This window comes from Eupeodes corollae, chromosome 1, assembly GCF_945859685.1.
Source record: "Eupeodes corollae chromosome 1, idEupCoro1.1, whole genome shotgun sequence".
Taxonomy (NCBI): Eukaryota; Metazoa; Arthropoda; class Insecta; order Diptera; family Syrphidae; genus Eupeodes; species Eupeodes corollae.
This window is the reverse complement of record NC_079147.1, coordinates 59,580,315-59,594,108: the sequence shown is the minus strand read 5'-3', so window position 1 is coordinate 59,594,108 and position 13,794 is coordinate 59,580,315. Positions and strand designations below refer to the sequence as shown.

The 13,794-nt window shown below is 32.6% G+C and overlaps 1 protein-coding gene across 17 annotated transcripts in view; it reads right to left on the bottom strand.

Moving 5' to 3' along the window:
- LOC129940273 (polypyrimidine tract-binding protein 3) overlaps positions 1-13,794 on the bottom strand; it is a 768,555-nt gene that overhangs the window by 42,446 nt on the left and 712,315 nt on the right. For 16 of the 17 annotated variants that reach the window (XM_056049404.1, XM_056049544.1, XM_056049470.1 and 13 more), the window contains 3 exons: positions 3,336-3,617; positions 2,985-3,270; positions 2,672-2,865 (listed from right to left, as the gene is read on the bottom strand). In XM_056049404.1, coding sequence (XP_055905379.1) covers positions 2,672-2,865; positions 2,985-3,270; positions 3,336-3,617 — 762 coding nt within the window. The remainder of the gene's footprint in view (positions 1-2,671; positions 2,866-2,984; positions 3,271-3,335; positions 3,618-13,794) is intronic. The other variant, XM_056048593.1, reaches the window with a different exon arrangement.

Sequence of the window (13,794 nt, the reverse complement as noted above, 5' to 3'; positions counted from 1 at the left end):
TCTTTGTGATACCTGTGAGTATTACTACTCAAGCTAATAAGAAAAACCTATGTGTTCGGTTAGTAAAGCCATTTAAAGGCATTGACGAAGTTCAGAATGTTCGAACCTGGCGTACTAGAGGGTTCTTCTAAATCCCCGAAGAAATAATTTTTCTTTCTTTGTTTCTTCCTTTGATGAGAGAGTGCGGGACAGTGACACAGAAAGTGCGGAGTGTGTTCATGCACCTCCTCGTTACCACATCCTCTGCATAGATCATTTGGACTGATTCTCATCTTTTTCATATGATAACCTAACAGATTCTGTCCGGTGATTATGCTCACAAGAGATCGAAGTGATCCCTTGTGCAGCTGCATAATTCTTTCCGTTCTTTGTTTGTTAAAACAGGGCCAGATCTTTCTTGTAGTTTCGCAGGTGTCAAGAAGGTTCCACCTTTCATCGGCTTTGATAGTTTTTCTTTTTGAGATTTCCTGTTTTAAATAACAGGTATGGGAGCTGAGCTTGGCTTACGTCTTTCTCGTTGCCTAGTATATCGCTGTGGCCTAGGACCCAGCAGAGTCTAAGCTCTTCGCGGCAGCATGAAACAAGCTTTGATACTCAGTTGCTTTCAGTAATCGCTTTTATTGCCGCTTGGCTATCAATGTAAAAGGTGATATCAGCTCGTGGTATCGCCATCATTGATACCTTTTTAACGGCTGTTGTCACTGCCAGGACCTCCGCTTGGAAGACGGTACTGTAGTTTGGAGGCCAAAGCGATGCGGTTAACTTGAGAGCTTCAGAATAGAAGCCTGCCCCTACACCATTATCCATTTTAGAGCCATCGGTATAGATAGCTATTGACGACTCACTGGAGTATGGTATATTATCTATCCATTCCTCTCTGCTTGGGATGGCAGCCTGGAATGGTTTATGGAAATCAAGTTCCAGTATTTTATAGTCTGTTGTGGTACTATGACCCATAACTTTATGAAGTATCCGGGCATGTCCTATGGAACTGTTTATCCAGAATTTAGTTTGAATAAGTTCCAGGGCACTTTTGGCCGCAGATTCTTGAACAAGGAGGGAATTAGATTGAGCATAACTTCCAGTCCCGCAGTTGGAGTGGATCTCATAGTTCCCGTAATGGCAGTACACGCAAGTCTTTGAATTTTTGTCAAAGTTCGTGCTCTTTTCTTAAGCTTTCCACCATACCAAATTACCATAGGTTAGTAAGGGAGGAATGGATGGTTGTAACATTTCGGTGGTGGTCATTTAAATGTTGAAATGTTTTACACATAATGTCAGCGCTCAAACTTTGTAATAGAAAAAATAAACATATTATGAAGAAAAATATTTGATATGTGTTTTAATTACGTTTACTTTTGAAACCGCAAAATGGATAACCCTGTACTTTAAATAGTGAAAGTATTTAAGTATTTCAGTGCTTCCAAGTTACAACTATTTGATTTGCTAGTTTGTAATTCACTAAAAACTTTTAAAATAGCTTACGTACTTAACTTTTTTAAAATAAAATTAAAAAACCTTCATTTAAAAAATAGATGCATAGTGATCGAAAATAATAAAATGTTTTACTAATAAAACATTATAATATTTTATGATTTTTATTTTTTTGTTTACTTATGTAAAATAAAATAGATCTTTATGTCATTCAAAAACTTCGTTAATGCTTCATTTATAAATTACAAATCCCTCTTCGAAATTTTAATGTCACGTTTGATTTTTGAGATATAAGCTCTATTTCGAAAATAAGGTTTAATGTAAGACTTTTTGAGGGAATATAAACTTGCAATTCATTTTATTCAAAATTAAGTTTTTTAGTGTTCCAAAAAATATTCCAAAAAGTCGTCATACTTCACATAAGTTTTTTGAAAAACATATATTTAAACAATATAAAAAAACAATATAAAAATGGATATTTTTTAAATTTAAAGTGGGACTAGATTCGGAATTAGCATAAAAATAAAACTCTTATAACATTTTTTTCCAAAAACATGAAGGCACAAGATTCAGTATTTAAATAGATTCAAACGAGGACTTAAAAATCATAAGTTTTTCACTTTGCTTAAGCTACGCTGTGTTTTGCCTTAACGTTAAACACAATGGTGTTATTCAAAAAACTCGATGTTTTTAAAAAAGTTATAAACCGTAATTCGGATACAGTACAACTTATATTTTTATTTAAGAATTGTTTAGTCTATGGAATTAAAAACAACATTTATGGGATTTAAAAACTCTGTTTTTAATAGTTATGCTATTTAATACTTAAAGAAGATTTTGTATAACTTACACAAAATAAGACACTTAAATAATATTTAAGAATGAAAAATGAGAAATATTAAAAATAGTTAAACATAAATTAAAAATTATTTTCTTTTAAAGGAAAAAGGAAAACATTTGAAGGAGCGGAGCGGTAAAATGATCACGAAAAGTAGTTGGAAATAACATAAAACAATAATTTTTAACAAAATAAATTGAAAACTTAACAGAATAAAAATTAAAAAAAATATAGAACATACATAAAACAAAACAAATCAAAACTTTAAGAAAAACAAAACATTAAAAGTTGTTATTTTATATTTAAAAATTTTTAAATTTTGTTAAGTTAGAAGAAAAAGAGACATTTCTTTTGGAAACTTCCTTTTTTTAAATCCTTAAAAATAATATAAAAATTTACCTCTTCATTCAAATTTGACACCAGCAGGACATTGGAAAAACCTCGAAGTGCTGGTGTGGCAGTTGTCAGAGCACCACTGTTCGCCAAAGCAAATGCTCCTAGACTTGGAATACCACTGCTATAACCACCAGTTAATTGTGTACCAATGCCTAATGCAAATGGTGGTAGCACCCCAGGAGCACCAAGTCCGTTAACTATGTAATATAAAACCATACAACAAAAACATTCATTAAAAAAAGTGATCAAAAATTTTACTAATAATAATTGTAAAAAAATTAAAACAAAATAAAAACATAATGAAATCATAAGTTACCTAATTTATCACCTGTTAGTGCGGGCCTTTGTCTAGCCGCAATTAAAAGCAGATCATTTGCATTGACCAATCCTCCAGCTTGCGGTATTAAATCAGCACCCGGCTCGCCTGGTGGCAATGATGGATTTGTAAAGTCCCTGGATTTGTCATTATTGTATTTGACATTTAAAGCTGTCAATTTGCTATTGTCAATACGTAAAGTACAACAGCCATTATAGATGTTTTGGCCGTCAAGAATGTTTTTAGCATGTTGGGCTGATTGGGCATCTGGGTATTGAATGAGTGCCTTTTTTTTAAGAAAAAGTAAATATTAGTAATTTTTTGTTATATAAATACAATAATTATTTTCACCTGGAATGAATTATTTTTAGTAAAAGTCACAATTTTTAAAACTTTTCCAAAGCGCTGGAATATCTGATGCAGTATATCCAATGACACTGGATATAACAATGATTCAACAATAACCCTGAGTACGGTATTTGGACCACCCTGTGTTGTTGAATTGCTATTATTTAACATGACAGTTTGTGAACCTTCTGTGGCAGTGGCACCGCACAATGGTAACGGTGATCCAGATCCTGGTGATTGTATTTTAATATAGTCTGATGCGCTAACGGGAACCAAAGCAGTTGACTGGAAATAGGCCAAAATAAAAACACAAATTATATTATATAGAAAATTAATTTCAAAGCCAAAAAATTACCAAAATTGTAAAAAAAAAATACAATCAAAACAAAAGAAAAGTAAGACCACGGAGAAGAGAAGGAGAGAAGAACAAAAATCAAATAAAAGAAATTTGTAGTTAATATCTAATGGACCAGTTTATGGTTTCTGGTTCGATAAATATCGGCAAAGACGTCCTTCCACGGAAAGCCGAGCCGTTAAAACCGAACGAATGAACGAACGAACGAAAAAAAACATTAAAGGACGATGACAGGCAACAGAGAGGCGGTACAATTGATTTTGCTCTATTGATTTGTGTATAGCCTACGTTTATATTTTTTGGTCCTGGCTGTTTTCATCTATGGCTTAAAAACATCAGGTCGTTATTTTTGTTCGAGACATAATAATTTGAATTTTTCTTCTATCACCCGCAGTGTTTTACTATTAGAAAAGGGGGAGTAGGGCGGCTAAGGTTCTACTGAAATAGTATGAAAGGAATAGAATAGGACTGCCGTCGCATGGTCTAATAAATTTTTATTAGGGGGATGGTTTTTGTTTCCATCATCATCATCACCATCACCATAATCGCGCCCGTGCGTCGGTCGTCGTTTCCATTGTGTCCGTCGGTCGTCCTTTCGTTCAGATTTTGCTACTTATTTCCCGAGAAGGATATTTTCTATCACACGAGGAGAATGGGAAACAAAAGGCGAGGACGAGGAGGTACACAAATATTTTGACCGGATGTCCGCTGTTCGACATTGTTGTTATTGGTTTTTTGTTCTCTTCTGTTTTTGATTTGCGAGATCGAGTCCCAAAAGCAACAGAAAAAAAGTTATAATAAAGAAACTCGATAGAAATGTGTTTTTGGTATTAAGTGGTTCGACAGCCTAGTTTTGGTCAGCAAACATATTGCCACGCAATGGTCACACGGAACGGAATCACTTTCTTTGACAGGGTCTTTCGTTTTCTGTTGCTGACGGCCAACCGACGACGGACGGAGGATTCTATGTTTTATTTCTATTTTCGTTCGATGGCTATAGGCAAGTTAAATGTTTTATTAAGTGCTTTCTAGCCCAGAACAATACGCTGCGCTGAGGGAGGGAAGGATACACCTACACCTACGTAAAATGCGTGCATGGAAATAATAAAAACATAAACAAAAATACCAATTGATTTGTGGTCAAACGTTTATAATGGATTTTCGTATATATAATATAAAGCTTGTTAAGTTGACACAGTAGGTGGAGAAGCGAGGATATAGATTAAGCATTTCATTTCCTATTTTATGTAGGTTTGTTTCATACCTATAATGGCGTATGAAGGTAAGTAGACATATAGACAGGTTTATATCATTATAGGTATTGCTTTAGACCTCCCCAACCGCCCTCACGGTGTGTGGTTTATAAATAGAATATGTCCTGTCCACCTTAGGGTGATTCATATAAAAAAAACATTTGATTTTTATCCTTAAAGAGTAACTTGAAAGTCCTTTAATAGTAAAAACACAATTTATTAAACATTTTTCTTCGGTGTTTTATTTTTATTTTGAAGCACCTTTATGAATATATCCTGACATATAAAATTGTGGTTATTTTCAACTAAATATTTACGTTAGTTTATGGGAAGATTTTTGTGGTTAGTTAATGGCATACCTTTTGATTATCTATACTATAGGTAAATACAAAGTATGTTGTTTAAGTTATGTGTATAATTTTTCAAAATATGCAGCCCTTGTTGAGGTTTGCTTTATATAGACAATATTTTATTAAATGCTTTGCGGTTATGTGAATATTTAATCAAAACATTTTATTAAAACATTGAGAACTAAATTACATAGGTAAAGTAGTTAGGTATACTTACAGTTAGTTACATAACAAGGAATGTGATTATTTGTTGTAATTATTGTTATCTACAAGGGTAATCACGGTAATAGGCCATATTACAAGTTGATTGCTTTATAAACTTAAAGGATATTTTTGGGAAGTTTGTACAGAAAATATCAACTACAAATTTACATTACTTTTTTGAAACCACAAAAATTTAGTGAATTTGCGGAAGACAGGGGTAACTTGACTTTGACATGAACATAATGGGCAGGTTCAGGCCACATAAGGGACTTGAAAGTTAGGCAAGTTTCTAGTATCTGATTCGCCAGCTCCCAAAAAATTTCCTTCCAATTGGAACTTTATTGGAAAGTTGACTGGAAAGTTAGTTGAAAAAAATCTCCCTAACTATCAAGTCAAGTGAACTTATGTCTCAATGACAATTGATGATGTTTTGTAATTCAACTGAAAGCTGAAGTTTATTACTCCATGAATTTTTATTTTTTCCATTTAATTTTTTGTGTAAAAGGGTTCTTTGTCAAATTGAAAGAGAAATAAGTAATACTTCGTTACAATACCAAATACAAATATGATGGATTTGAAGTTTTCCTGAGTCTTTTGTAGAAAATAATTTTTTTTGATAGTTTTGGTACAATTAACTGAAGGTAGTGGTTAGTGTAGTAAAGTTCCAAGTTTGAAGATTATGACAGTTAAAAAACTTACTAGTTTCCGTGGTCAAAATGAACGTTCAGAGAATGCAGTTGACTGTAAATGAAGTCCCTTATGTTCTTTGAACCTGAACAATGTTAAAGTTTAATTTTTAATAGTCTCCTATTTCAATATTAAAAGCTGTCATCTTTTGACATTTGTCAAGTAAACACAACGCCTTTACTAGAAAATTAACGTTATTTGGACAGATGTCCGTTTGAAAGATGTTATCTTGTCACTTAAAAAATAAACACTACGGTTCATCCAAAATTGGAATAATTCATGCTTCAAAAATGAAATTCTTCATTGAAATAGTTAAAACTCACTTAAAAAATTGTGAACATTTTGAAAACATTGTGCACAAAACTAAAGCAGTTTCGGGTCATCCTCAGAGGAAGGAAAGCATTAGTGAAACTGTTGCAACAATTTGAACTGTTGGGACAAGTACATTATAGTTTGCATAAAATCTTATGTCTCAAGGTTTTTAAATGTTCAGTTAGCAAAAACATTCAAGACAGTGGATACGTCATCGTATTTTCGTTGTTATTAGGTCCTTAAAATGCATTGAAATAAACCTGATTTTCAGTGACAAGGATCATTTTTACTTTTTAAGCCGCTTTGTTAAGAAGAACTATCGAATTTGGGACTAGACAATTTTTTAAAGTTAACGAGTAACGCATTTCTCAAATTTACAAATTGGTCATAATAAATATCATAAAGATAAGGTATTGCCATTTGGTTGACATGCTTTTAGTTACGATTTGTACACCTTTTTCTTTATCATAAAATATTAAGTTGTTTTCATTCTTACTTTCTTTCACTAAAAGGAAATACAGTGTACGAGTATAAAAAGAAATACAGTGCACATTAGGTGTCCCTCAAGGTAGCCACCTAGGTCCGCTCCTTTTCACAATGTTCGTTAATGATATTTTTTTTAAGATTTAGATTAGATTAGATTAGAAACATATTTAAGATAATATGTTGTTGACATTTTTTTTTTAATTTTTTGTACTAAAAATGAATAACCTTAAAGTATCTATGAGGGCAAATATTTTATAAAACAATATTCTAATTACATAGATTTTGTATTGTTTATGAAATTCTTTATAATTATTTAAAAATTTTCTGTTTAACAATATTTTTGTAAGTACAGTTGCTTCTTTTATTTTTAAATGTATTAATTTTGAATTAGATTTGTACATTAAGTAGATTATTAATTTCAAAAAGATCGAAATAAAACAGCCATAATTTAATTTTTTATTAAATGCAAATGATGAATGGATGCTACGAATCTCAAGAGGTAGCTTGTTAAAAATTCTTGGTGCTACTGGAGGAGTAAAAGTTAAGAAAGCACCGATTTTTGTGAGGTGGTATTTGAGAAAGAAAACTTTCCTGACTTCAAAGCCTTTATAAAGTTAAGTTTTGATTACGAAGGTTCCCACTTCTAAAGAAAAAAATGTTAAAGACTTTACAAAAATAAAAGTACTTAAGCGAAAAAGTATCTTTGATCTTAAGAAAAGTTCATTACTATGCTCACGGCGTTCTTTGTTCCAGATAATCCTAAGAATATGTTTCTGTACAACCAATAAAGGTTGTATATTATAGTTAAACGAACCTCCCCAACAAACAAGCCCTTATTGCAACTTCGATTGAAGCAAGCTATAATTAACTGTTTTAAGAAGTTATCACTAAGAAAATTTTCTAAGATGGTACATAATATGAGCCATAGACAAAAGATACTTTTTCAATTTTGAAGTATGAACATTCCAATTCAATTTATTATCAATCAAAAAACCGAGATACTTATACTCAGATGCATATTCTATTGTAAAGAAGAGCAGTTAAGACTCACATTTAAACTCAGATCACTGTTGGACTTTTTACAATCCGAGCTATGGAATATGAATGTAGGCGAGGAAAGAGAAAAATATGATTCATTAAAGAAAACATTAGCTTAGTTTTATCACTGATGACAAGCTTATGCACATAGAACTAATGTCTGAGAACCTCCAAATCGTAATTAATATCAGCTTTGAAATCTACAGTGGAATGATTGGAATATGAGCAACCTATATCATGAGCGAAAGCTGTTACAGAACGTTTCAAGTCGAGGTAGAAAATAGAATTTATATATATTAAGAATAAAATGGGACCTAGAACCGAGCCTTTGGTAACGCCAGTAGCTATATCTAAAGGTGCACTAAAGGAATCTCTTATTTTAACTTTTTGTCTTCTACCCTTAAGAAATGAACAAAACCATTTGAAAATGAAAATGAAATGCCTTGTTAATATCAATATAGAAGATTGCAGCTGTGACTTTTTTACTCTTAAGACTGCTATAGATCTGCCTGCAAAATTGTAGAAGTGCGTTTTCCGTTGATCTGCCTGATCTGAACCCAATCTGATTACTCCTAAAAAAGTTAACTTTATTCAAATACGATACAATTCTGACTTTTATCACTTTTCCAAAAAGTTAGAAAAAACAGGGAGGGGATATATTGGCCAATAATTATTTAAGATTTTTAGAATCACCTTTCTTAAAAATTTATATAACCTCATCCATTTTTAAGCTGTTTGGAAAAATTCCACTATAAACACAATTGTTAAATATATGGACATTTAAAGCGATGCTTTTCAAAAAATTGTATTGGAAAAACTGTTTTGGTTTGCAGAATTTGAGCTATCCAGGGAATTGATAATTGTATATAGCTTATAAGAATCGATAGGCTGAAATAAAAAGCTGTTTTAAGACCCATTTTCTTTATTAAAACAAAGTCTTAAATAGAAACTTTCGGTTAAGGTTGTAAAGCCAGCATTCATAAGCGTATCGAGGGCAACCCCTGTGAAAAAATTGTTTAATATGTTAGACATGTCTAAAGAAGAATGAATTTCTTGGTCCATATAGTCAATAATATTGGGTTAATCAAAAGAAACATTCCTTGATTACTTAGTTCTTAGTTCGTTCTGATTGGGCTGGGTTAATTTAAAGGCGTTTCTAGTTATGAAGCTAGATGTCAATTACTCGGAATAAAAACAATGTTAACGATTGGTATTTGAGACCTAGAGCCTTGTTTTTCGAAAGAACTCACATTACAAATTATTTATATCAAAAAGAAACCTCTTTTTGGAAAATCTGTGTTTTGTTAAACTATGCAAGAATTTTGTCTACTTGTTGTTTTTTTTTTCAATGTATTTATGGAGTTTGTCTTGAGAGGCTGTGCTAAAGTTCAAAATATTTTCAGAATGTATAGCTTCTCCTTTAGCTAATTTTGATTTATTTATTAATATTCAAATTACATCGTAGGAATCATCTTAAAACGAAATTCTTATTTTCCATTTAATTTTTAAACCATCACACTATATTTTTCAATTTTCGGATCAGTTCAAATCAAAACAACAAATTCCTTAATTTTTTCTTAAAATAAAAACCTACTTTAAGAAATAAACTTTTTCTTGATATAAAGGGAATGATTTTTTAGCACAAAGTATCGCTGAAAATTAGAAAGCTCTATTTTATTAAAAACCTATCTTGACCCCATCTTCCTGTAAGTTTAATTCATTTGAAACCATCTTCAATTCAATTTTAGGAAGAATATTATATTTTATTTTTATTGCGGTTCAAGCAAAATAAAAATTGTATAAGCATATTAAATCAGGATCCTCATAAAATGTACAATTATGTATGCACAACAACAACTGAAGGACGAAAGATTTTGTACCAGGATGTCTTGAGTCCAACAAAAAAAAAAGAAAAAAACGAAATGAAATGAAAAATAAAAATATGATGACAAAACTAAAAATAGAAAAACGCACTCAAAATTTGAAATAAGTAATAAAAACGAAAAAAATACAACATCATTTACAATTCAAGGTACAAAGTCCTGGTACACATGTATAACGCTGTATGTTGGTCGCTTCTTGTTCAACAGAAAAAGAAAAATCCAGTTTCTTTATTTTTTATATGCTCCTTATACGAATACGCCATCGACGACGACAACGATGACGATAGGAACGGCAAGGACGAACGTCGACTTCGACGACGATGAAGAAGAAGTCCTTCCGTACACATTGCGCACACAATTTATTATAATGGCATGTAAAACGTTTACCATGTTGGGAAAGATGATGGCAAAGCTCTTTTTCCTAAACTAGGAAAAAGGAATTCCCTCGTCCTTAGCTATCACAGCCATCAGCTCAAGCAACAGTGATAACCCATAACTGGGCAAGAGACATAGGACGTACATAAACTAGGATAGTCCATAAGTCGTCCGTTCTCTCCAAGATCAACAAGGACGAACCATCATCAGGATGATGACAGTTTATATACTGTTGCATTCTGTGATTCTGACTAATATGCTGCAGGAGCAATAGCAATAGCAGCAACAGCAGCAGAAGCAACAGCGGTACTCTATCTGCAAAGAATCAGGATACCTTGGTGATTTGCGTGCACAAGAAAACGTATTAAGAATTTCTTTTCTTTTGCTTTTTCCTAATACAACCATGAATATGATTTTTCTTTGTTGTGTTTTTTTTTTGTGTCTCTTTCCTGTGAGTCAACTGGCACCGGGACCAGCAACAGCAACGGAAGGACCAAGAGGCAACCCAGAAAGGACACTAGAGGGTAAGAAAATATTGCACCCAACCAAGCATTCTTTCTGGTTGATTTTATCCAAGTCAATTTGGCCGACTTCTGTGCTTCTTCAACTTCGAGATCTTTTGCTTTTTGGTCGAGTCCTTGTTCGGTCGCAATTGTCAATAGAATTGGTTCGTTGGCTTGATAATTCGCTTTTCCAACGATATATTGGAAAGGTAGGAAGACGTATGCAAGTTGTCTTTGCAGTTGCAAAAAGATGGGTAAATTGAAAAAAGTGATTTACTCTAAACCAAGATGAAGATTGAAGTAAAGGACCTTATTTTCGTACACATAACAAAAGCTTAGCAGGACACTCAAAATATTTGTGTGTGTGAGTGGTTTTTGTTCTAAGTCTTAAATACAGCTTATTACTTTGCCACTAAGCTGGTTGTAAAAACAAAATGGATGTTTCTAAAGTTTCTTCTATTTTTGCCTAATTTTCTTCTATGCTTGAAGAAGAATCTGAAGAAAAAGAAGAATACTTTTTATAACACTTTTTTTTTTCTTTGTTTTGTTGAATTTTAACTTCAAACTTTTTGCTGTTGGAATTCGCTAACGGTACTTACCTACATACCTAAGGCAAAAGAAAAATAAAAAGTGATAGAATGAGACAGCAACAGATGGACACTGGAACCGTATTGAAGATGAGAAAGAAAAGAAAGTTATCTTAGGGACCAGGACCTGAGTCCTGGACGACGACGACGACGAGGAACGAGTGGCGGCAAAGGATTAAAATTGAAAGAAACAAAAAACCAAAAGAGTCTCTTAAGTAATGAATGTTTACTTTAGTGCTTAATCTTTTTTCTTGATGATGATTTTTGTTGTAGAAAAAAGCAAGGACAACAAGCAAGAAGTGGAACAAGAGAACTACGCTACGCAGAACAGTGGCTTCAACGAAGAAAAACAAAAAAAAAAACGAAAGGATTGTGGGGTTGACTTGAAAATTTATAAAGTTTTGTTCGTCTTTCTTACAGTTCGGTTGTAAGATGTTTGAATATCTTTTTTTTTGTTTTTAGTTTTATTCGTATTTTTTGATACTTATTTTATTTTTTAACATTTTTAAGTATGACTTACATGAAGAGAAATAATATAGAATAGAAGAAAATGCTATGATAATGATTCAAGGAGAAATGATTCAAGCATAATTTCAACTTTCTTTCTCTAGAAAAAATGGGAAACTGAAGAGACCGGCAAATTTGATAGATTTAAAAATAAAATTTGCCCTGAGGAAAACCGCATGGTCAATAAATTCTTTTTATTTTGTTCAAAACGAAAGACTTTAAAATTTTAGGAACTAAAAAAACGATGGTTTTTGTTGCCAGGTTAAAAAATATATTAAAAATATACCCAACTTGTTTAAGGAAATAAAGTCAACCCACGGTTATATTGAGAACACAAAAAGCTCTTTAATTTTTTTCGTTTAAAAAAGCTCTTGATTTAAAAAGAATTGAAATATATGTACAAAACGACAACGTGTTGTTCTAAATGATAGTAGCGGAGGACAATTATAAGACAAGTTACGATGTCTCCAAAAAACATTAACGAAAAGTATATTGCACGATATTCAAAGGATTTTATTCCCAACAGTAAACATCGAATCTATAGGCCGGTTATGGAATCCTCTATTTTAACTTGAAGAAAGCATACCTAGTGAAATTTTTTTGAAGTCTCTTAATTCTATCACTTGAATATTATAATAAAAACTCCAGACTATGCTGCAATACTGCAAAAGAAAACAATCAGACTCACAGCTTATTTTACGACAAAGTGAAAAAAATACGAATGTCATTTAAAAATGTAATGGCCCTAAATGGCTTCCTTGTGGAACCCCTGATAAAACAGCGATGTTATATGAGAACGATTGATCAATTTCAACATTTTGGATTCTATATGTTTAATGTGGTTTTAGCCACTTTAATAAAGAAGAGTGAATACCTAAGGAAGATAATTTATGGAGAAATACTTTATGGTTTATTCTATTGAATGCCTTCGCAAAGTCTGTAGAAATAATATCAGTTCGGCAAATCTTTTCCATATTTGACATTATGTCATGAGTAATCAAAGCCAAGTTTGTCGCAGTTGGCCGACCTGACATATAAAAATAAATTGGGTGGCGCAACAGTCCGTTGTGAATCAGGGCCTAATGACTTACAACACTCGACCATTCCTGCGTGCGAGTACTGTTGTCAGGAATGAAAGGGACCTACAATTTTAGGCCGAATCCGAACGGCTAATTTGAGAAAGCACTTTTTCATGACAAGAATTACTCTTGAAGGATTTGTCAATTCCTCGCAAGAGGCAGTACCCGCGAAAATTATTTTTTTTAAATTAAGGTGGCACAGGCAGGGATTGAACCCAAGACCCCTTGCATGACAGTGCAACGCAATTACCAACATGCCACTTGTACTACTGACCTGACATATACCAAGTTGAAAAAACTAATATGTGACTACGAAACAATTCTGAAAGTTTGTTACAAATTAGTTTTTCGAATAATTTTGGTAATGCAGAAAATTTGCATATTGGTCTGTAATAAGTTATTTCCTGTTTCTATTCCGATTTAAAAATCGAAGACAAAGTACAATTTTTTTCCGTATCGAACAATTTGCCTACGGTAAGTGAAACATTAAAGCTTCGGTTCCCATCGACCACCGAAATCAAGCATCAGTGAGCGTGGTTAGTAGAAAGATGGGGGACCGTCTCGAAACCTACCGCGTGCTGTTGTCATTGTGTTCTTTCTTTCTGTTGTTCTTTCTCTTCTGTCCTTCCGTCTTGTATTAATGTCTTGTGTTGTTATCACCTTACATAGCCTTAGTTGTTCAAGGTGCTGTGTGCACATTTATGTGCAGAGTAGTGTGAAATGTAATGTTAAAAATTATCGATAGTAGTTCAGATAACGCAATTGCACAATTCTTTTAAAGATTATCAGGAATTCTATCATGTCTTTCACCTTTATTAAGATCTAATCTAGATAGAGCCTTTT